The 24,478-nt window shown below is 51.7% G+C and overlaps 1 protein-coding gene and 1 long non-coding RNA gene across 2 annotated transcripts in view; both read left to right on the forward strand.

Annotated features, from left to right (window-relative positions):
* Positions 1–18,564, forward strand: part of ADAMTS14 (ADAM metallopeptidase with thrombospondin type 1 motif 14) — a 109,426-nt gene extending 90,862 nt beyond the window's left edge. The window contains exons 16-22 of the mRNA XM_055425530.2: positions 719–882; positions 2,311–2,479; positions 2,958–3,090; positions 5,060–5,267; positions 8,805–8,934; positions 9,055–9,165; positions 11,004–18,564. Of these exons, the coding sequence (XP_055281505.2) occupies positions 719–882; positions 2,311–2,479; positions 2,958–3,090; positions 5,060–5,267; positions 8,805–8,934; positions 9,055–9,165; positions 11,004–11,473 (1,385 nt within the window). The 3' untranslated portion in view covers positions 11,474–18,564. The remainder of the gene's footprint in view (positions 1–718; positions 883–2,310; positions 2,480–2,957; positions 3,091–5,059; positions 5,268–8,804; positions 8,935–9,054; positions 9,166–11,003) is intronic.
* A 1,036-nt stretch (positions 18,565–19,600) lies between these two features.
* LOC129555079 (uncharacterized) lies at positions 19,601–22,800 on the forward strand. Its single transcript, XR_008685703.2, has 4 exons — positions 19,601–20,257; positions 21,424–21,587; positions 22,021–22,157; positions 22,581–22,800. It is a non-coding gene; the product is annotated as an uncharacterized LOC129555079 (long non-coding RNA).
* The last annotated feature ends 1,678 nt before the right edge of the window (positions 22,801–24,478 follow it).

Consider the following 24,478-nt stretch of genomic DNA (forward strand, 5'->3'; position numbering starts at 1 on the left):
GGGTAGGTGAGCATGGGCTGCTGTGATTTTCCTCAAAGGGCGTTCGCAATTTATCGATGGTAAAACTGAGGCAGCCCACGGACGCTAGGTAACTTTCCCAGATCAATCTGACTCCAGAGCCTGCACTCTTAGCCTTTATGCTCTGCTACAGAGGTTGTTTGGAGAAGGAAATGGCAACCCCCTCCAGTATTCTTGCCTAGAGAATCCCGTGGACAGAGGAGCCTGGTGGGCTGCTGTCCATAGGGTCGCAGAGTCGAACATGACTGAAGTGACTTAGCATGCATGCATGCATTGGAGAAGGAAATGGCAACCCACTCCCGTATTCTTGCCTAGAGAGTCCCAGGGACAGAGGAGCCTGGTGGGCTGCCGTCTGTGGGGTTGCATAGAGTTGGACATGACTGAAACGACTTAGCAGCAGCAGCATAGAGGTTGTTACTGTGCTGAACCTTAAATGTGGGTGGAGATCTGTCAGGCAGGAAGAAGGGGAGACCAGGTGAGAGGAATGGTGTGGACCAGGGTTCAGAGGCATTGGTGCCGCCTGGGGGCAGTGGGATGACCCATCTGACTGGGGAAAGGCTCAGGTGGGGAAGGAGTCACAGGTAGGCAGAGAGCCCCGAGGGGCCCACGGGGACGGCCTTGAAGCCCAGAGGTGTGGCTCGTGCTCCTGTGGAGGGGAATAGAAATCTAGAAATCTGTGTGACCCTCTCCCCACGGCCAGCGGTGAAGAACCAGGTCACAGGCAGCTTCATCCTCAACCCCAAGGGCAAGGAAGCCGTGAGCCGGACCTTCACCACAATGGGGCTGGAGTGGGAGTATGCGGTGGAAGATGCCAAGGAGAGCCTCAAGACCAGCGGGCCCCTGCCCGAAGCCATCACTGTCTTGGTGAGCCCTCGCCCTGCGCGGTGCCCCCTGCCCACTCCCCTTGCTGCCCCAGCCCAGTCCCCTAACTCACCGTCTCTGCAGCAGAGTCAATACTCCTGTTCCTGTTCAGGTGTCTTTGGGAGCCTGGGCAAGGCCAAGGTGCCCTCCGTACTTCCAGGCTGGTAGGATGGGAAGTGAGAAGGGAAAAAGAAATTGTTGTCTCACTGTCAGATCAGAGACACCCGCTTCAGGGAGCCTGTCCTCCATAATGCAGGCTCAGAGATAGGGCCCAGGAGGAGCTGGAGGACCTGGGTTGGTTCCCCCTGTTATTCTGCCATCTTCTGGTGTCCACTTGCATTGTAACTTTGCCAGGAAGTGCGTCCAATGGCCTGTGGCTCATGGGTGCTGTCTGACACTGCCAGCTACTGTCCCAGCTGGGACCCACCTCTGCCCACCCCTGCTCTTCCTAGACCATAAGGCAGAGCTTGTGGATCAGGGATTGTTAACTTAGGAGAACAGACCAGGAGAGCCTCTGTTGTCACTGATTGGTGACAGGGAGACCCTGGACATGCTTTGTTCCTGGTGATACTCTCATTAGTCAGGGAGGTCCTAGAGGACAGGGTCTGAAACCAATCGGTGTCAGTATATTAATTCAACCCAACATGTGCTTCCTGTTCACCCTATATTTACTGCCCACTCATACACCTATGGCCAACTGATTTCCAACAAGAATACCAAGAACATTCAATGGGGAAAGAAGAATCTCTGCAACTAATGATGCTGGCACAGCAGGATATCCGCAGGCAGAAGAATGAAGTTGAACCCCTGCCTCACACTATATACCAAAATCAGCTCAAGATAGATCAAAGCCCCAAGAACAAGAGCTAAAGCCATAGAACTCTTGGAGAAAATAGAGGGATAAATCATGACCTTGGATTCCTAGATATGATACCAAAAGCATGAGCAATCAAAGGGAAAAAAAAAAAGAGAAGGAAATCGAAAGCTTTTGTACATGAGAAGACATTTTCAGGAAAGTGGGAAGATAACCTGAACAGAATGGGGGAAAGTATTTGCAATCATGCATCTGATAAGAGTCTCTATCGTGGACCATCTTCTGGAGACAAGCAGTGCGAGTGCTCTCGTGAGCAGGACAGACCAGCAGACATGGTTCCTGCCCCTGTTGGAACTTAGGTGTGTGGGAGGGAGAATCACCAACGGGCACACAGGCTGTTTAGGCCAGGCACACAGTAGGTGCTTGGCCTGAGTTTCCCTGTGGCTATGGGTCTGAAAGTCCTCCCCAGGCCATACTCGGTGCTGCCCCCTCCTGGCTTCCACTGGTTCTGCTTCTGACCCCACATCCTCCCTGGTGAGTCCTCCTCTCTGGCCTCCCTGTGCTGGCCTTGCTCCCCGCCTCTCCAGTCCTGTGCCACCTGTTCCGTCTCCCCTCAGGTGCTCCCCCCAGCTGAAAGCGGCCCCCGCAGCAGTCTGGCCTACAAGTACATCATCCACGAGGACCTGCTGCCCCTTATCGGGAGCAACAATGTGCTCCTGGAGGAGACAGACACCTATGAGTGGGCGCTCAAGAGCTGGGCGCCCTGCACCAAGGCCTGCGGAGGAGGTACCAGCCTGCCTGACTGCAGCACCCTTGTGGGGCAACCCAGGGCCTCTGGGGAGAGGAGCGGGAGGGATCAGGGGCCTGAAATTGTCTCCACTTACCATGTCCCCAGCTCATGACTCAGTTTCTCCTTGAAGGTCTCTGGGGGTGTGACAGCCTGCCTGGGTAGGGCCTTGGGGCTGGGCCGGGGGTGCTAGAGTCAAACCTGGGGCAGGGTCTCTACCCTGCAAGGGCTCCCCTGCTGGAGAGGCTGCGGTCCAGAGCCATATCCCCACCTGCACTATGGCGGGGACACCTGAGATGGGCTGGTCAGGTGGCTTCCTTAGAAAGTGACTTGGGGAGGAGATGGTGCAAAGGCACAGAGGGAGGTGGGACTGGCTCCTGGCACTCCAGAGCTCACAGCCCCTGAGGCTCTGGGCCAAGATAGTCGGGGGGGAGCCTGGTGGAACCGAGCCCCCACAGCAGGTTTCCCTCCCTCCAGGGATCCAGTTCACCAAATACGGCTGCCGGCGCCGACGAGATCACCACATGGTCCAGCGGCACCTGTGCGACCACAAGAAGAGGCCCAAGCCTATCCGCCGGCGATGCAACCAGCACCCATGTGCCCAGCCTGTGTGAGTGCTTCCAGGGGAGGGACGAGGAGGCTGAACACTGACGTCCCGCAGCCCTGACCTCAGGATGAGGGTGCTCCTCCAGCACTGGCGCGTGGGGGTGCACAGACCCTGCAGCCGGGACTCTGAGCAGAGAGCAGCCACACACCAGACTCTGCCCCTGCCCAGCACTGCCCTCCTTGCCTATCCATCCCCTCTGAGGTTTCTAGATTAGCTTTTACTCCCAGAAAGAGGAAGATGCCTTCTCTGTTCTGTCCCTCCCAGCATCCTTTTACAGGTGGGGAGGCTGAGCCCGATCTGTGGACCCAGCTTTCTCTCCATGATCCAGGGGCTCCATGGAGGTGAAGAGGAGCTCAGTGCTTCCGGGGCCTAGGCTGGGGCATGTTCACCAGCTCCTCTCTGGCCAGTCATCTGGAGCCCAGCCTGCCAGCCCCCAGCCATGGTCTAGCCCCTGATTGGGATTCCCTGGCTCTTTTGAGCAGAGGGTCATGTTCTTGGGGCTATTTGGAGAAAAGAGAGGCTTCTTTTCTCTCTTCTCCTGGGGCTTAGGGGAGAAAAGAGCCATGATTGGTGGAGGATCGAGATCTGGCCTCCGAGCCTGTTGCCCAGCACCCCCTCAGCCCCTAGCAGGCTTCTCTAGTGGCCCTCAGGCAGGGCCGAGGGTAGTGGGCCAGCAGGAAACCACAGAGAACCAAGTCCACCCTCCTGCCTCCCTGGAGTCCTCTCAGGGAGGGGATTCCGATTCATCCTTGCTGACCCACAGCAGCTCTGCTCCTATAGGGTGGAGGGGCCTGGGGCCAGGGCACAAGCTGGTGACCGGTGCTAGAGCCTGCCATGGCCTCCCTGTGTCCAGCCCCAGGTCATGGTCCCCAGCCCCCTAGCCCTCCATGCTTTTCTTTGACGTGTTACTTTTTATTCCGGCCACTTTCCCCACAGACACTGGTGGTCACAGAGTTTGTGAGGCTAATGCCTTCATGACCCTCAGCAGGTCGCCCGCCAGAAACATGGCTTGTCTCTTCATGTGTTAAATGCCAAGTGAAGTTTGTGCGCTTTATGTTTTGCTTTTTAAAGGAAGGGGTTGGCTGAAATCCCTGGTTTATTAAACAGTGCTTCAGGAAACAGGAGTGGCATTTGGGGGCTGCCCTCCCTCCATCCTGCCACAGGGGTCTTGCATTTTCTCTTTCTAGACAGGAGGGGTTTTGCTTTGGTCTAACTCTTCCAGTGGGCATCTGCTTAAGATGCCACTGGGAAGCTGCTCTGTGGCTAAAGCTAAAAGATGCTCGGAGACCAGCAGCTTGGCTGATCAGCCAAAGCTCTGCAGACACTGGCGGTGAGAGTGACAGTGCCTGCATTTATGACACACCTGCTGTGTGCCGTGCACTCTGCCACACGCTTCACGTATACATGTCCTTTAACTGTCCCAAGAGCCCCCTGGAGGCTGGGAGTACTTCCGCTTCTGTTGGGGCACACGGACTCTCTAGCTGCAGTGTGGGCTCCAGAGCTCATGAGCTCTGGTTTGCAGCACACGGGCTTAGTCGCCCTGCAGCATGTGGGATCTTAGTCCCCCAACTAAGCATTGAACCCATGTCCCCTGCGTTGGAAGGCAAAGTCTTAACCACTGGGCTACTGGGAAAATCCAGAGTGTTGAAAGAATCCTGATGTAAAGGTGGACTAACTGTGGCTTAGCGCTGCCAAGAGCTTGCAGGGTGCAAGGACACGCAGGCTGGCAGGATTTAAATAGGCATTATAGCCGTTTTTTAGACGAGGAAACTGAGGAGGGAATAAGTGGCCTCCCTAAGGCCGCACACTTAGTGGCTGCAGAGTCAGGTGGATGGCTTGGCCTCCAAGCATTCTGAAGCCCAGACCTTCTCTCTGGCTCCTGCCTCCTGTGGTTCAGAGGGTGGGAGCAGCTCTGGGAGAGAGTATGCCGTAGTCCTGCCTTCCCTCTACCTTTCTCCCTGTCTGTCTCCAGGTGGGTGACGGAGGAGTGGGGCATCTGCAGCCGGACCTGTGGGAAGCTCGGGGTGCAGACTCGGGGGGTGCAGTGCCTGCTGCCCCTCACCAACGGTACTCACAAGGCCATGCCGGCCAAGGCCTGCCCTGGGGAGCGGCCTGAGGCCCGTCGGCCCTGCCTCCGCGTGCCCTGTCCACTCCAGTGGCGGACAGGAGCCTGGTCCCAGGTGAGCTGTTCCCAGAGGGTGCAAGGGGCTGGACTAATAGGCACTTACCCTGGAAAGTCCAGAATGAGGTGGGTTTGGGAGGGGGAGCTGCTGAGAGTTCTGGTTGTCCATGCAGGCAGAGTTTCTGGCTGAATTTCTCTCTCCACATCTGATTTGATTTTTCTCAAAACTGTCCAACAGCTCCCATGTATGCTGGGACATGGGTCTGTGCTTGGCCTTTATATTATTTAGTATCTGCTTTGACCTTCAGTGTGAGCTTGGAGGCCTGGGCTAATATCCCTGTGTTTTAGATATGGAAATTGAAGCACATTCTTTTTAATATTTATTTTTATTTGGCTGTGCTGGGTCTCACCAGGATCCTCCATCTTCACTGTGGCATGTGGGATCTAGTTCCCCGACCAGAGATGGAAGCTGGGCCCCCTGCATTGGGAGAACAGACTCTTAGCCACTGGACCACTAGGGAAGTCCCTGAAGCACATTCTTGCATTCAGGAAATATTTACTGAGTGCCAACTACATTCTAGGCACACTGTGCTAAGAATGCCTAGAACCCATTACCAGACCTGATTCTTGTCCTTGTGGTGCTTACAGTCTAGTGAGGGAGATGTGAGACAAGTACCAGAAACAAAAGCATGTACAGTTGCAGTTGGATCTGAGCAGAAGTAAGCAGGGTAACATATCAGGGAGAGCCTCTTTGAGGCGGTGACGTTAGAGCTGTGTCCTGAGGTATGAGCCATAGGAAGACCCTGAGGCAGGAACGACCTTGTTATATTCCAGAAACAGAAAGGGGCTAGAGCTGATGGGAGGGGCAGGGGTTGTAGGATGGCTTTGGAGAGGTGGGCAGGGGTCAGGTGCTGCAGGGCTTTATGAGGAGTTAGTTATTCTAAGAGCAATGGGAACCTTAAAAGGTTTTAACGTGTATCACAAGCTCTGATTTCAGCTTTAAAGATCACTCTGACAGCTCTGTAGCAAATTCATTGTTGGGAGGTCAGCGAAAGAAAAGGGAGACAATCAAGGCTGTGGAGCGGTCCAGGGACCACAGGGTCTTGTGTTTTCTTAAAAATTCATTGGGTTTGAGCTTTGAAGACATTCCGTAGAGTGAAATAAGCCAGACACAAAATGACGAATAACTGTGTGATTACTTAACGTGAGATACATTATAACAGTGAAATCCATAGAGACAGAAAGTCGAAGAGTGATTGCCAGGAACTAGGGGAGAGGGGTGGGGAGTTAATGTTTAATGGGCACAGAGTTTCAGTTTGGGAAGAAGAATCAGTTCTGGAGCTGCGTGATGAGGGTTTCACAATAGTGTCAGTACACTCAATGCCTCCGAACCATGCACTTAAAAATGGTCACAATGTAAATTGTATGGTCTGTATATTTGACTATAATTTTTGAAATCTCAACTGATCACAGAGATAAGCACAATAATGCTTATTATAATAGAAAAATACCAGGAAATATTATATATATATATATATATATATATATATCTCCATCCATAAGAAATTATACCAAAAAACCCTTCATGGTCTGTTCACGTAATAAAATACTATACAGCAAGAAAAATAAATAAGCTTGAACTGTACTTATCAACATAGATAAACCTCAGAAAAATAGGTGAGAGAAAGCACTGATGTATGAAGGACAAAAACACTTCCACTGGGGCTACAGTTTAATTTATATACAGTTTAAAAAGACACAGCACAACAGTTGAAAATATGCCAGAATGCTGATTTATTAGCATTGCTAGTGGGCTGTTTGAACAGGCGTTCACGACTAACTTCCTCATACTTTTCTATAGGCTTGAAATACCGCTCAATACGGAGTATTTTATTTTTATTGTTATTAATTTTGGGGGTCGCACTGGGTCTTCGTTGCTGCATGCAGGCTTTCTCTAGTTGTTGTGAGCAGAGGCTGCTCCCTAGATGCGGTGCGTGAGCTTCTCCTGTTGCAGAGCGCAGGCTCTAGGGCGCGAGGGCTCAGCAGTGGCAGCTCTCAGGCTCGAGAGCTCAGTCTCAGTAGTTGTGGCCCATGGGCTTAGTTGCTCTGAGGCATGTGGGATCTTCCCGGACCAGGGATCAAACCCATGTCCTCTGCATTGGCAGGTGGATTCTTATCCACTGCACCACCAGAGAAGTCCAAAACAAGAGTATCTTAAATAACTAAAAATCCCCACACAACTCATGCAGATTTTATATTCTTCTCCGTAACATATAGCTTTATTTGTTTGAACGTAAAACAGACAGATTGCTGGTCCATAAGGGACCCCTTACAGAAAACAGAGGTGACAGCTGGTGGAAGATCACTGCCCCTGTAAGACTGGCAGAAACATTCCAGAGCTACTGTTGCTTGTCACTCTTCATCCTGGGAAGATGGACTGTCTTTGTCCTGTGCTTCTGTGTGGTGTGTGACCCCTGTGTCTCCCTGGGTCATCACCTGCCCTGATATGCGAAGTGGACCTTTGCAAATCCTTCCCTTCCCACTGGGAGAGGCTGTGCTCAGTGCCCGCAAAACCCAGTGACCTCAGGAGGCACAGGTTTGATCCCTGGTTGGGGAAGTTCTGCATGCCGTGCAGAGTGGCCAAAAGAAAGCCCAAAACAAACCCAGTGACCTGGTCACATGGAGCACCCTCCCTTGGTTTTCCTGAAGTGACCCTATCCATCTATTAGAGCATGGGGGGGTCCAGGAGATGGTGTGTGTGGCAGTCCTCACCAATGGCCTTTTGCTCCTGGCATCCATGCCAGGACACTTTTGAGCATGTCTCTTCATGCTGAGTTTTGGAAAGCAAAGTCATTGTATGTCAGAGCTAGAGGGATCCGTGGGGACCCTGAGACCTAGCTCTCTTGGCTTAGCTGGTGTTACAGTCTGGGTTCCTGCATCCCCTTGACAAGGTATCATCAAGTGCATAGACCTGCCCCAGGTCCCTTGGACTGGTGGATGGCAGCAGGGAGTGTGCCAGGGTGATACACAAATTATTTGAGGACCCAGGCACAATCTAGACACAGTGGACATAGCAATAGTGCTGGAAGGGGGTCCCACAGGCCCCCTCCAGGAGGTGGGGAGGTTCGGGGTTCTAAGATCAGGACAGTGGCTCTTTCCCACCTAGTTGAGGAATATTTGGGCTTCCCTGGTGGCTCAGATGGTAAAGAAGTCTACCTGCAATGTGGGAGGTCCCATTCAATCCCTGGGTCAGGAAGTTCTCCTGGAGGAGGGCATGGCAATCCACTTCAGTATTCTTGCCCGGAGAATTCTGTGGGACAGAGGAGCCTGGCAGGCTACAGTCCATGCGGTCACAAAGAATCGAACACAACTGAGGGACTAAGCAGCAGCAGCAGAGGAGTATTTGAAGTTGCTGCGCTGACCTGGAGAGGCTGTTGAGTGCAGTCCTTGTACATCCTGGTCAAGGATCAAGTCAAGCAGAGACTTGGCACCCTCCTTTGTACCCTTTCTGTCCTGCCCGTTGGCTGGGCTTTGGAGCTCACCGCCTCCTTCCTCTGTCTCTCTGCCCACCCCGGCCTGCCCCCGCCCACGACAGTGCTCTGTCACCTGTGGAGAGGGCATCCAGCAGCGGCAGGTGGTGTGTCGGACCAGCGCCAACAGTCTGGGGCAGTGTGAGGGAGACAAGCCGGACACGGTCCAGGCCTGCAGCCTGCCCGCCTGCGGAGGTGAGCCGGGTAGGATGGGGGTTGGCCAGCTTCTCTGGCCTAGACCTGAGGCCCAGCCTGATTGGCTTCCCAGCTCACTGGTACCCCCCAACACTAGAGTCTCTTCCCCGCCTCTCCCAGGAAATCTCCAGAACTCCACAGTGAAGGCTGACGTCCGGGAACTTGTGACCCCAGAGGGGCAGTGGGTGCCACAGTCTGGGCCTCTGGATCCCATCAACAAGATATCATCCAGTAAGTATATCTCTGGACCCTATCCCTTTCCCAGCCTGCCAGAGTCTGGCATCATGAGCGTGGGCCGTGCGGTGGAGCAGACCCAGCTTCCAGTCTGTTCGTGTGACCTTAGCCTCCTGAGGTGGCCGTCACCACCTCACAGCCTTGGATTCCTCAACTGTGGGTGGGGGTGATGCTTGTAATGGTCCATGGTTCCTTATCTGCTGTTCCAAAGTAATTGCAAGCTGTAAATGTCTCCCTGAATCTGGTGCAGACTCACTGGGCAGCAAAATCGGAACTGAACTAACCAGAGATTAGTTATTCTTTTGTTACAGAAACATTGCCATGTTTGGTTACAAGGTGACCGCTCAGGCCCACCGGGGATGTTATATAATATGAATACAGTGAAGATTACTTTTCTAACTTCCAAAGTTCTGAATTGTGAATCATATCTGGTTCCAAGGTTTGGGGATGGGAGTGGTAGTTCTGAGCTGTCTTTATAGGGCTTTTGAGAGAATTAAATGAGATGATGTATGCACTCCTGCCTAGCTGTCAGCTAACAGCAACAAAAACAGTAGCAGTCATTTTTCTCTGCTTCATGATCCTGAGCCCATCAGTTCACCCTCTCATCTTTCCATCTATCTGCCCGTCCATCCATCTATCTGCCTAACCATCTATTAATAAATATTGACTAAATGGCAACCCACTCCAGTGTTCTTGCCTGGAGAATCCCAGGGACAGGAGAGCCTGTTGGACTGCCGTCTATGGGGTCGCAGAGTCGGACACGACTGAAGCAACTCAGCAGCAGCAGCAGTAAGAACCTACCAGGCTTTATGTTCTGTGTTCCTTCCTAGGTTTCTTCTCTATTTCCCTTTCTCACTGTCCCAAGGACCACGGTCTGTCAAGATAAGTAGCAGAAAGATCCCAGACCCTGACTGCTAGTAAGAGGACCAGTTGGTTGGCTGTGTGACCTCATGCACATCTGTTAACCTCTCTGAGCTCAGCAGCCTTATCTGTAAAACAAAGGGGTCTGATTAAATGTCTTCAGGTTATCTCCTGGCTCTAGTCTTGCTGCTGCTCTGCTCCTATGCTGAGGCTCAAGCGCTGCGAGTGTCTGGTTTCCTTTCCTTTCACTCTTGGGAGCGAAGGGGAGCTTTTACTCTGGTCCTAGAATTTTGGCGCCATCTAGAGGTCACTTTTCCCCATTTTCTCTAATCTTTCTCATTCCCCTTAGCCTGCACCCTACCTTTTCTCTCCTCGCTTTTTCTCCTTCCCTGTCCCCTCTTCTTCCTTGTCCCCTCCCTCTCCCCTTCCTTCTCCTCCTTTTCTCTTTCCCTGGCAAAAATTAGTAGAAAGCTAAGCTCCTGACTTCACATTGTCTGGAAAGACCTACCTGAAATTATCAAAGAAATGCAAAAATGTTTTTAGATAACATTTAAGCCAAAGCAAACAAAACTAATATAGTGAGCACCCCTCTATGCCAGAAACGTTTTAAATGCTATTTTCAATATTATTATTATTTGGTAAATGTCAGCATTATCCCCGTTTTCACAGAAGAAACTGAGTGTTGAAGAGTTTAAGGCCTCGCAGCTTTTAAGTGGTAGAGCTTGAATGGAACCTAGATTTGCTTGATTCCACTCTTAGTGGTAAGGGGCTTAGTATTTCACATGCGTGCTGCCTGGTGTCAGGACGTTTAGGCTGCTTGTCACACTGAGTTACCAGCTGCCTTGTCCTGGCCGGAGCGGAGCAGATTCCTCAGGGTTGACTGGGAGATGGTGGGGGTGGGAGGTGGAGGACTGAGTGGGCGGTGGGACCTGGCAGATGGGCACCTCCAGCATCGGTCCTTATCCTGTGTGTAGCGGAGCTCTGCGTGCGGGACAGGTCCATCTTCTGCCAGACAGAAGAGCTCGATCGCTACTGCTCCATCCCCGGCTTCCACCGGCTGTGCTGCGAGTCCTGCACCAAGAAGGCCTTGAGCCTAGACCCTGGCCTGGCTTCACCATCACCCTTCTCCACTCCCGGGAGCCCCTTCTCAGCACCCGTGGTCCCTCCGGATGCTGTGGAGCCCTCTGTGGGGCCAACGGGATCAGATCACCATCAGCGAGACCAACCCACACTGCTCCCAGGACCTCTGGGCACAAGCGCCCCCGTGACCCAAAGCTACTTTGCTCCCCAGAAACCAACCCCTACAGCATTCCAGGGCACTTCCCTGAGTGCCCCCTGGGGCTGGACCGGGGCCCCTACCCCAGCCTCTGAAAACAAAGGGCAGCTCAGGGAAGACCCGAAGCACCCAGGCACCAGCCTTCCCTCCACGGCCCCGGTGACATGAGCCCCGCTTCATCCTTCCCGCCAGTCAAGTTTACAATCTCTGTGCTGCCCCAAGACCCCCTGGCTCAGAGGACACACAGCGGGGCGGGGGCCTGCACGGACCGCCTTTTAAATTATTTGCCTTCTTGTTCTAGTTTGGGGCTGTGACACTTTTCACCCTGTGAAATGGGTGTATGAGGAAGAAAAAGATCAGGGAAAGTCCTAACCGGAGATACCTCAGCAAGCAGCCCAGGTGACCGAATCAAACCTCTCAGGGGCTCCTGTCTGTCTCTCCTGCCAGGACTGAGGGCCTGCTACCACCCTTCCCTCACCCCTAGCCACCGGGCCCCATACCGGATCCCTTTGCCAGGACTCGTGAGGACACCGGTGGAGGCCCTGTCTACTGGGCCCCTCTGCCCAGAGAGGCAGAGCAGGACAGGGAAGGCGGAGGGAACACTCGCAGGTGGTCTGAGAGGAAGTAGGCTGGGGGAATTCAGCTACAAGCCCAGGGTGGGTGGGAAGCAAGTTCATCTCAGACTCAGCTCTTTGTAGCAAGAGCTCCAGACAGCTCTTCCGGCCAAGGCCAAGGAGTAGAGTCCAGCTTGAGTGTGCTGGCGGGAGGGCAGTGTCGGTGGCCACCTCTGCACCTGCAGATGGCACGTCCTGTGACTTCTGGTGCCTCCAGGTTACAGGTGGGCCTCCTAACTTCACCCCAGCTCTCACCCCCTGAGAAAGGAGCTCTGGACGCCCTGGAGCATGTGTTCTCACCATCCAGGGAATCCCCAACTGGTGCTAGACCCCTGGCTGGACCAGGAATGGCAACTGTGGTCATCATTTTGGTGCATGAAGGGAGCGCGGCCTGGAAGGTGACTTGGTGGGGCACGTGGAGACGTGAGTTCTCAGGCTAAGCCCCATCCACTGTTGCCCTCTATCAAAGACCACTCCTGCTAGAGTCAGGGATCTTTTCCCACCTGGCTTAAGCTGGGCCAGAGGTATATTTGTGGTGCTGGGTAGGGGTAGGAGGGTGACCAGACTCCAAGGCTGAGGACCAGAGTCCACCCATAGCCAGACTCGGGTTGACAAGGACCAAGTGCCCCAGGGCAGGACGTGAGCCTCTGCCCCATGGAGACACTGGCCTACGGTGCTTTAGGGCCTCAGCTGCCTCCCCCCGACGTTACCTCCAATGGCAGGTAACTTCCCTGGACCCTCTGGCTCTCTGGAAGCCACCCAGTCCCCAGGACCTCTCCCAGGGGTCTTCACTCTGAGGCATGAAGAGGGTCTCCCAGACTCCTCAGCAGGCCATAAGGTGCTGGCCAGTTCTTCTGTTCCCAGGGCAAAGGGGCCATTCTGAGCCAGGTTAAAGGCATAGGGACAGTGGGCCCCGGCCTGAAACCCCCTGGAGAATGGAGGCCCTAGAGGGGTTCCCCAGGTGCCCTCTCCACCTGCTGCCTTCCCCCTCCCAGGGCAGCTGGGACACACACTGAACCATTCCTGTGCGACCCAGCCCACCTGTATCAAGTGCCTTTGATCGAGATCTTTAAATTTTTATGTGTATTTATTAACATTGTCCTTGGTGTTTGTTTTGGACCCGAGAAAGTTGTGGTGTGTTTTTCTTTTTCTCTCCGTTTTAGCAAAAAAGGGACAGCAAAGCCAGCGCTCTACTGTCCTGGGCTGGTAAGATGATTGGGGTTGCGGGTGGACAGGGAGGGGTCGGAGCCACAAGAAGACTTGGCCCCCAGCCTCCTCACTTTGATCGCACTTGTTCTGGGGTTCCTCTGAACATCACCTTGGTGGAGAGGCAAGAGCAGAGCTGGGGGCCTGGGGGTCCCATTTAGGCTGTTCCACCAAGTAGCTGTGTGGTCTTAGGCAAGTCACTGTTCAGAATTTGGTCCAAAGGGTGGAAGCACCTGGGAAAACTTTGGGGGTCTGCATATGGAAGACGTGCTCATTAGCAGCGGAGAAGGCAATGGCAAGCCACTCCAGTACTCTTGCCTAGAAAATCCCATGGACAGAGGAGCCTGGTAGGCTGCAGTCCATGGGGTCGCTACGAGTCAGACATGACCGAGTGACTTCACTTTCACTTTTCACTTTCACACATTGGAGAAGGAAATGGCAACCCACTCCAGTGTTCTTGCCTGGAGAATCCCAGGGACGGGGGAGCCTGGTGGGCTGCCGTCTATGGGGTCACACACAGTCGGACACGACTGAAGTGACGCAGCAGCAGCAGCTCATTAGCAGAGCTGTTCAAACACACAGTGGGTGGCTTCTTTGCAAGGTGGTGAGCACTCTTTCCCTGGAAAAGTCCACACAGGATGTGGATGTCGGACAGGAGGTGAAAGGAACATGATGGGTCTTATTGGGCAGGGAGGGCTGATGTGGAAGTTGCTGTATAATTATAATTTGAAACTATGGATCCATGCTTTACTCCTTGCCCATGACAGACATCACTAATCCATTACCACACCCTTTCAATGAGTATACCACAGGCCCCTCCCTGACAGTTGTGGGGCTCAGGGCAAGGGCACAGAGGCCCCCTCTAGGGACCTCACATGCCCACGTGTGTCTAGCTTTCAAGTCCAAGCTCCATTTATATTCCTGTGCAAACATCTTTCCCTTGGGAACTAGCCCTTCTAGCCACTTCTGTCACTTAGACCTAGGGATGCATACGTGGTGACCCAGTCACACGTAGGGGGGTTATCTAGGGAGATGCTAGGTACCTAGTGAGATCTTACCACAGGCCCTAGAACTGCACTCAGGACTGTTGGGGTAAGGAATACTGTAGGCCAGTGTGCTCAGAGTGTAGCCTGCAGGAGGGGACTCATGGACCTTGGGGGAGGGTACCTGGCCTTGGTGCAAGCCAACCTGCCATGGTGGGTAGCATGGTTGGAGTAGGGCCCTCTATCTCCAACACCCCAGCTCTAACAGTGGTACTGGCACATTTCGTGGGGGCAGTGATAGCACATGGAAACATGCCAATGCTGCCCTGTCTTGTGCCTGTGGCAGATATTGCCAATCCATCACTGCACTCTTCCCCACTGAGCCCAGACTACCCCTGGAGGCCTTCACATAGTACTCCAGGCACTGACCTCCAATCAGTTGCCATGGCCAGGACAAAAAACAGCAATGATAGACTGGGTCAGTGAATTTAAACTTTTACACCATTAGGAACCTTTGTTCGGGCTTAGCATCTCCAAGCAGGACTGCAGTGGCCCAAGTGGAGGAAGAAGAACCAAGAAACCAGCCCCAAGGACCCTCCTCTGACCTCAAGGACCCCACAGAGTCCTGTGTGTGGACGAGACAGCTCTAGGGAGCCTGTGGGCCCAAAGGTTCTGTGGGACCCTCAGCCCTTCTGCTCATCTGAAAAAATGTCAATGAAAGCGTTTGCCTTGCCCACCTGTGGAAACAGTGTGACCAGAAAATGCAAGAAATGGTGGATGAGGGGTCTCCTGGGGGTGACTTTGGTCACTGGGTTATTCCTGGAATGGGGCTTGAGGGATCCAGTCAGAATGGAGGATGGATGAGCTGTCGCTGTGCTACAGGAGTAGACGAGAGTCAGGGCTTGGGCTCCTCGAAGTCCCCAGCCTCCACCTGTGGAATCCTGCCACTTTCCCAGTCTCCCTGTAGCCCTTTCATTCCTGTGGGTCCTGTTGCTCTTGGAAACCCAGGCCACGGCGCTGACCAAAAGTTACCCACACCTCCTGTAGAAAGCTACAGGAGGACATCAGTTCTACCCTTACAATAAGAAGCCAATAAGCTGCAGTGTCATGCCTCTTTTAGCCTGTTATGGGGCTGAGTTTTCAAGGTAAGCAGGTGGGTTAAATTTCAGAGGGTGACAAGTCCCTCTGGGGAGAGAGAGTCTCCACGTGCTCATCTGCCTCTGACAGAGCATGGAAGGAAGTGGTCAACAGAGAAGCAGGTAAAAAAATGCAACTGAAATTTTAACACACTTTTAAGGGTTAGGATGACAGTTTGGAATCATTGGGAGCTCCACGCACAAGGGGAGCCTGCACCTACTCATCTACTCTTATCCATGATCCTCAGCTGGATGCACACGAGGAAAATCTGGGTCAGGACAGGTGAGCCTCAAAAGCACCCTCTGGGGCTCTGACCAAGTCTGAGAGTGCAGATTAAGAAAGCAATTCCGATTCACAGTGCATCAGGATGCAGGCTACCCATACATGAACAACTAGGAATCCTCGCTCAGACAAGTGTAAGAATAGCTAAAGAAAGTCTCAGTATGATCAAGTTCTCAAAATGACCTATAAATGTAATGCTGTTCCACTCAGAATTCCAGCAGGCTGGGTGTTCTTTGGAAATTGCAAACTGATCATAAAATTTATATGGAAATAAAGAGGACCTAGGCTTATTTAACTTATATGCAGAGTACATCATGAGAAACGCTGGGCTGGAAGAAGCACAAGCTGGAATCAAGATTGCCGGGAGAAATATCAATAACCTCAAATATGCAGATGACACCACCCTTATGGCAGAAAGTGAAGAGGAACTAAAAAGTCTTGAGGAGAGTGAAAGAGGAGAGTGAAAAAGTTGGTTTAAAGCTCAACATTCAGAAAACTAAGACCGTGGCAACTGGTCCCATCACTTCATGGGAAATAGATGGGGAAACAGTGGAAACAGTGTCAGACTTTATTGTGAGGGGCTCGAAAATCACTGAAGATGTTGATTGCAGCCATGAAATTAAAAGACGCTTACTCGTTGGAAGGAAAGTTGTGACCAAGCTAGACAGCATATTAAAAAGCAGAGATATTACTTTGCCAACCAAGGTACGTCTAGTCAAGGCTATGGTTTTTCCAGTGGTCATGTATGGATGTGAGAGCTGGACTGTGAAGAAAGCTGAGTGCCGAAGAATTGATGCTTTTGAACTGTGGTGCTGGAGAAGACTCTTGAGAGTCCCTTGGACTGCAAGGAGATACAACCAGTCCATTCTAAAGGAGATCAGTCCTGGGTGTTCACTGGTAGGACTGATGCTAAAGCTGAAACTGCAATACTTTGGCCACCTCATGCGTAGAGTTGACTCACTGGAAAAGAGTCTGATGCTGGGAGGGATTGGGGGCAGGAGGAGAAGGGGACGACAGAGAATGAGATGGCTGGATGGCATCACCGACTCGATGGAGGTGGGTTTGAGTGAACTCTGGGAGTTGGTGATGGACAGGGAGGCCTGGCGTGCTGTGATTCATGGGGGTCGCAAAGAGTCGGAGACAACTGAGCAACTGAACTGAACTGAGGATATCCAAAACAATTCTGAAAAAGAACAAATTGGGAAAATTTTACTACCTGATTTCTAGACTTACTGTGAAGCTACATTAACTAAGATGGTTTGGCGTTGGTATAACAGATACACAAAACAGTGGAACAGGATAGAAAATCCAGAAATAAGCCCACACAACCGTAAGTTCTTAACAAGATGCTGAAGTAATTCAGTCAGGATATGATAGTCTTTTCAATAAATGATGTTATAAAAATGGAAGCTCTGCAGAGAAAGAAAGAAACCTCAACTTTCACTTCATATCCTATGTGAAAATTGACTTGGTCTAAATGGGTGATCAACTTAAAGGTAAGAGCTAAAACCAAAAACTTACAGAGGAAAAACATTTGTGAAAAATCTTTGTGACCTTGGGTTAGACCAAGATGGCACTAAATGCACAGACCATAAAAGAAAAGTTCGACAAGTTGAACTTGATTGAAACTATAACTTCTACTTTTCAAAAGACAGTGGTAAGAAAATGAAAAGGCAAATAAGAAAAAGCAAACAAAAACCCCCCCAAAAACAACAATGGGAGAAAACCAACCAACAACACAAGCTGGGAGAAGGTATTTTCACATAATACATCTGATACTGGACTTGTATCCAGAATGTATAAAAAGTTCTTAAACAATGCCCCCCCCCAAAAATGGGCAAAAGATTTGGACACTTTACTGAAAATGTACAATGACAAATAGGTACAGGAAAAGATATGCAACGTCACTGATTGTTAGGGAAAGGGGAATTTAAATGGCAAAGAGATTCTATTTCATAACCATTAGAACAGCTAAGTGCTTCCCTGGTGGCTCAGATGGTAAAGAATCGGCCTGCAATGTGGGAGACCTGGGTTCCATCCTTGGGTTGGGAAGATCCTTGGAGGAGGGCATGGCTACCCACTCCAGTATTCTTGCCTGGAGAATCCCCATGGACAAAGAAACCTGACAGGCTATGGTCCATGGGGTCGCAAAGAGTCGGACACAACTGAGCAACTAAGCACAGCACAGAACAGCTAAAATTAACAAGATTGGCCACATCAAGTGTTGGGAGGATGTTGGGCATCTGGAACTCTCCTCCTTTTAGGTAGGAATGCAAAGTGGTACATCCACTTAGGAGAACATTCAGATGCTTCTTATAAAGTTGAACATACATTTACCGACAACTCAGTGATGACTGCCTTATGTATTCACATGAGGGAAATGAAAATATTTGTCCACAAAACAATGTTTGCAAATGTCCCTTAGCAACATTATTCAAAATAGACCTTGACTGGATACAACCCAAATATTTACCAAATAGTGGATGGATAAATAAACTGTGACCTATCCATATACCGGAATACTACTCGAGAGCAAAAAGGCGTGAACCGCTCATATGTGTGTGTACAGATCACCATGCACAGATCTGCAGACTGTTCTGCTGAGAGAAGACAGGCCCCAGAGACTACACACCAGGTGAGTCCCTTCATAGGAGATTTTGGAAAAGATAAAACAGATCACTGGTTGCCAGCGCTGGGAGTGGGAGAGAGGATTGACTGGGAGTGGGCATGGGAGGAGTTTGTGGAGGACTGGACATGCAGAGGTGCCTTGATTGTGGTGGTCACACTCATTTTAAAGTGAACTCTCCTGTATGTAAATTATGTATCAGTAGAAAATATTAGATCATATAATGAAGGTAATGGGAGACGTTTCACCCAAGATTTCTGCAAATATACTGTACTGTTTTCCTGGAGAAAACATCTGCTCCCCTCTCCCATTTGATTCCCAGCATCACCATTTACCACCTGGGTGGAATTGGAAGAGTTATTTTACCTTTCTGAGCCTTAGACTCTCATCTGTAAAATGGGCATACTTCTTTCTATCAGAATTGCTCATCACTCTTTGAGATGCTGACTGCTGTGTCTCTGCTTACCTAGGAGGTAGGCTGCTGAAGGAGAAGAACGATTCTTTTCTTATTTGCATCCTTCTCTTTTCACCCCCTGCCTCCCAACAGACCTCAATAGAGGCCTCTGGGACTCCTGGCTGCATGATGCTGCAAGAAATTTGTAAGGACAGCCAGAGGCACCCAGGCCAAGCCCTCGGCTCCTAGACAAAGGAACTGTTCCTGCTGCTAGGACTCCCTGGGAGCAGGTGACCACCCAGGGCTGGCAGCACCTCACCCCAGAGAAGTGGCGGCAAGAGGGCACCTGCCTAAGCTCAGAGGCCCAGGACAAGCTCAGGCTCCACACCAGCACTTGGCTTCATGTGCAGGCTGCCCAGTCACCACCCACTTTCCAGCCTCAGCTCCCTTATTTGCAAAAAGGGAATATGAAATGACTCACAGGTTGATTTAGAGCAAAGGAGACAGTGTCTATGAAAGTGTTTAGCAAGTGAGGGATTATGGTTGCTCCTAAAATTCTGGTGATGGATAGTAACATAAAAGAGACCTGCAGGGAGCCGGGAGTTGGGCTGGGGCCTGGTTCAGTTCTGCCTCACAGAGGCCCTGCTTAAAGCCATTTGGTGGCTCTCGTCACCCTTATGGAGGAGACCAAAGTCCTTCCTCTGGCTGCTGAGGCCCTGGTGGTCTTCCTCAGGGGATGTTTTTCCACCTCTGCTTCAGAAAACTTGCACTTATGGGTTGATCTCCATGGTGACTGAATAAGGCCTGTCCTCCCCCTAGACCATAAGCCCATGACAGTGGGATTTGCTTTTAATAAATGCAGCATTTGCAGGATGAGTAAACAGGGATACACAGAGGTGGTGGGTTCTCTGCCTCCCTGCAGGGCCCCACAGGGCTCCCAAGCTTCTCCCTAGGGGCCAGGCCCTAGAAACCAAGAGGCAGCTGGAAGACAGGGCTGGGGGTGGGGAGCCCACTGGGTCTTGCAGCTGGAGGTTATGTCTCCTTGGAGGAGACTATTGCTGGCTGGATCAGTGAGAGGAAGCTTAGGCCTTCCGTTCATATAGGATTAGCAGCAGGAGACAGTGTACAGATGCCTGACCCACCTGTGCAAATGGGTAAACTGAGGCCCAGAGAGAGCAAATGGCTATTCCCAAACCACGCCAGTGGTGGCAGGGCCCAGGCCAAGAGTCAAGTTTTGCCTACAGTCAAGCAGTGTGTTCCTGACAGATCTCAAGTCTCTTGGGCTGGTGGTTTCCCACCCTTTGTTCCATCAAAGGTCTAAGTGCTATCTGTGCAGGAGGCAGAGCGAAGGCCTGGAGAGGTGATAGGAGTGTAGCCTCAGGAGTCTCCTGTGGAAAAGAGTAGAGACCAGATTACTAGGTTCTAGTTCTTTTTTTTTTTTTTTAAACAGAGATATCACTGTGATTACCTCTTTAAAAAAATTTTTTTTAATGTGGGCCATTTTTAAACTCTTTATTGAATTTGTTACAATATTGTTCTGTTGTTTATGTTTTGTTTTTTTGAATGTGAGTCATGTGGGGTGTTAGCTACTGGATCAAGGATGAAGCACACACCTCCTGCATTGGAAGCTTGCTTGAGTCTTAACCACTGGACCACGGGAAAAGTCCCTGGGTTCTAGTTCCAGCTCCGTCACTCATTGTGTGACCTTTGGTGAGTTATTTAACCTTTCTGAGCCTCAGTTTCTTCATCTATAAAATGGGGATAATAGTGCATATTTCACAGGGTTAGAGTGAGGATTAAATGGCTTGTTTTTGCCTGCATTGCATATGTATTTGCGGTCCATGCAAAGCCCTTAGGACAGTGTATGCACATGGTAAGTGCTGTGTGAGTGTTAGCTGCCATTTCCAGCCTCACTCCCCGCTCCCCCAGCCTCCTGAGGGGAGAGTGGTGGTGAGGGTCCCATGCATCAGATTCACAGGGGCTGGGGATGGCCGGGGGCACAGGAATGTCCATCTGCAGCAGGCTATCCTGCTGCTGGCTGCTGACATCCAGGAACTTCCTGTGTGACTCTGAGCAGAGGTAGCCTGAGAAGAGGTGGGGTGTGCACGGGCCAGGCCACACTGTGGGGGCTGAGAAGGTAGAAGGAGGGCACAGGTGAAAGAGGCTTTCAGCCACACAGGAATTCTGGTTGGGTCCCCTCCTCGCATAGGGAACTGGGGGAGTGGTTCATCTATTTCTGGGCAGTTAGGTGGAGGGAGGTAACTTTCAGGGAGAGCCCTTGGTAGCATCCGTTGGGAGGATGCTGATTCAAGGCAAGGGTCCCCTAGTATGAAGACTGCCGAAGGCTGGGAATGATGGTTTGTGAGTGAGGGTGTTATCTGGGGGCTTCTGGCAATGGAAGAAGAGAGATGAGGGGGGCGCCTAGTCGTAGAATGCCAGGGGCTGACAGCAGAGCTCTTCCCTAGGACCACAAAACTGCAAAATCTCCAGAAATCCCCAATCCTCATTATGGGTGGATTCCTCCTGGTGATTTGTGCAGGAGCCAAATTCTGCATCTGGGTTGATATGAGGAACAGAGCTGGGGTCAGAGGCAGCAAGCCCCCCAAGTCTCTATGTCTCCAGGAGCCCCAGAAATCTTTAGGCAACGGGAGCTGGGACAGTTCAAGGATTTCTCACCTAGAAGCCATGGGCAGGGGAACAGAGGGTCCCAGAGTCCCAGGGGACTAAATACTGAGCAGGAGACCTGAACCAGGAGCTGGGATGATATCCTTCGCTGATACTGTGCTTGGGTCTGATACTGGCAGAGGGCCGGTTTGTAAGGTTTGTAAGGTGTTTTCTCTAAGAAACCTCATTCTTTGTTTGCTTCTGCTTTACAGACGTGGACGCAGATGCACTGAGTCAAGAGACCTGCCCAAGGAAGGCATCCAGAGCTGGAATGTGAGCCCAGGTGGGGATTCTGTCCCGGAGCATCTGTACTCTACCCCCAGGAGGCCGATGAGTGAAGGGATGTGGCCAAGTCTCCTGGGTCAGGCCGAGACAGGTGAGGGGCATTTGCTGGGTAAGCAGTGAGGAGAGGGGGCCTCTCCAGTTCCACAGGCTCCGGAACAGAGGAGCCGCCTGGCAGCCTCTGCTGGGGTGAGGAGGGGGCGTGCTGGAACTGGCGCAGGGAGAAGAGGGGTGCTGGAGGCAGCCTTGCACCCAGGTTTGGGAGGGCTGGGGCTTCAGGGTGCACTGGTCTCAACTCACTGTCCTGGGGTAGGTTATTCCTCCTGTGGCCCCTCGACCTTCCCACCCATGCTGGGCACTGCCAGGCTGGCATGAGGCTTCCATCAGGTGGCAGGTTAATAAATCTCACTCTTCCCTGAGGCCTGAGTTGCAGGGTTGCGCTTTATCTCAGTGTGGTGCTGCAGGAAAGAAAAAACACTTTGGGATTCAAAAGTATGAAAATCTCATGCTGTTCTAAATGTAACTAGGGGAGCTCACTAAGGAAATCTTGAGAGGCTTTGATAAAGCAATCACCACTGACCAAAAGAAGAGAACAACGTCCCTGAAAGCAAGTGACTGCAACCACTCTTGCCTTCTAAGGGAGCAGCAGAATTTATATCGCAGAGTAAGTAGGTCTGTGCTGCTGGGAGCACTGGGGAAGGTGAGGCTGGAGAAGGGGCCCTTTGTAACTATGGGGAGCACCCTTAGTGGGGAGAAAAAAGTTGTAGAGAAGAGGTGAGGGAGCTATAAGCCCGAGATGGCAGTGGGGACAGGGAGGAATGGCTGGATGGGGACTTTGGGGGATGCAGTTTGTTAAAGGGTCTAATAGTTTATTTTTTGGCATTGTCCCCTCAATCCTTGGGGAATGTCCACCCCCCACATTAAGGACTTTGTAGAGTTAGGATTTGTGTTTGTTTTGGTAAAAATTGAGAAAAATGAAACGATGCACACTTGAAGATAAAATAGTGAGCAGAGCGCTAGAAAGTAGGAGGGGGGCAGGGCAGAGAATGAGGTGCTGAACAGACTGCCCCCCACCGCCCACACACAGAAATTCCGAGGAGTGCACCGAACTGCGCAGAGATTCCAGGCGATGAGAAGCTCAAGGAGCAGGAACCACACTCTGACATCTGAGTTGCAGTAGAGAAGTCACCTCTGCTTTAGCAGCTTTGTTGACGAGGCAAGTATTTGTGCTGCGATAGCTGGAGTAGGGCCTCCCTGCAAGCAGACCCTACTCCTGTCCCATGGAGCCAGGGCAAGCATTTGTGTACTTGGAGGGAGCCTGAAAATTGTCTGGACCCTCAACTTTGCAGATGGGGTGATGGGCCCAGGGAGGAAGTATGTACATTCTCAGGGTCACCCAGTGGGCTGTGGCAGAGCTGGGTGGCTCCTAACCCAGAGTGAGGAAGAGGCTGGAGTGGCAGGGACAGGAGAGATACACCAGGGGTGGGAAGGCAGCTGGGCCTCTCGTGCCTGGCTGGTGGTGGTGGTAGGGGAGAGCTGCCCAGTCGCTGCCGGGGCTTCCTGCATGCTCTGCCTGGAGGTGCCTGACTGAGCTGGCCACAGATAAAGAGACAAGCTCCGGTGTTTCCTGGATGGAGAACGGCAGAGAGAAGGCACCCACAGTCCCCAGCCCCAGCTCTACCACCCTGTTAGCAGAGGATGACATTCTTTCATGGGGAGGTGGGTCGCAGCCTGCAGAGCCCTCTCCTCCACCATCAGTCCTCTGACCCCCACCTCGGGAAAGCCCAACTGCTGAGCTCCTGGGTGAGTCCTCTTGGTCTGCCCAGAGCCCCTGCCCTGCCAGCCTAATCTAGACCTTTGGTTCTGGTGGGCAGCACCCACCTGGAGGTGTCTAGCTCCCACGGGTGAGTGAAGGAAAGAGTGAGGTCCTCCTGAGCCAGCACTTCATGGGTCAGGCTCTGCCAAGGCCATGGTGGCTGAGGCGCCAGAGTAGCCAGCACCCCCAGCACTTTATGAGGGGCAGACACCAGAGCGCACCCTCAGTGAGTTGCGGGGAAGGGTACAGAGGAGGCGGGGGACCCTCAGAGGGATGGTGTGGCCATGGATGAGATGCTTAGACAACCTGACCAGGTCCTTGGGAACTGTGAGGATGCGATGACCCTGTCTCTACCCCTTCTGCCCAAGTGGAAGCTCACAAGGACCTGAAAAGAGGGCTCTGGTCTCCCTGAAGCCAGGGAATCTTAAGATCGTGAAATCTTAGGGTGTTTGAATCACAGAATCCCAGAAATAGTTGGTATTGGGATTCTGGAAATAACTGGAGTGTAAGATTTTAAAACACGTTCTAATGCACGATGCTCTTTTATTTACCATTATGACTTGGAGAAAGAAAAAATACATTAAAAATATACTAGTAGTTTTCTTTAGTGTTTTGACTCTATTTTTACTTTTCCCAGTTTTCCAAATATTTGCGATGAGCGTGGGTTATTTTTAAAATGAAAACTAACAACATGATCGCCGAAGAATTGATGCTTTTGAACTGTGGTGTTGGAGAAGACTCTTGAGAGTCCCTTGGACTGCAAGGAGATCCAACCAGTCCATTCTAAAGGAGATCAGTCCTGGGTGTTCATTGGAAGGACTGATGCTAAAGCTGAAACTCCAATACTTTGGCCACCTCATGTGAAGAGTTGACTTACTGGAAAAGACTCTGATGCTGGGAGGGATTGGGGGCGGGAGGAGAAGGGGACGACAGAGAATGAGATGGCTGGATGGCATCACCGACTCGATGGAGGTGGGTTTGAGTGAACTCTGGGAGTTGGTGATGGACAGGGAGGCCTGGCGTGCTGTGATTCATGGGGTCGCAGAGAGTCGGACACGACTGAGCGACTGAACTGAACTGAACTGAAAGATAGCAGTCTGCCTCTTATCACTAGAGGTAGTGCATGCTTGTAACTTGAATGGAGGCTAATTATGTCCTCCTGTTGGGGC

This window comes from Moschus berezovskii, chromosome 12, assembly GCF_049115385.1.
Source record: "Moschus berezovskii isolate FMDL1 chromosome 12, NW_MosBer_1.0, whole genome shotgun sequence".
In the NCBI taxonomy this organism is placed as follows: domain Eukaryota; kingdom Metazoa; phylum Chordata; class Mammalia; order Artiodactyla; family Moschidae; genus Moschus; species Moschus berezovskii.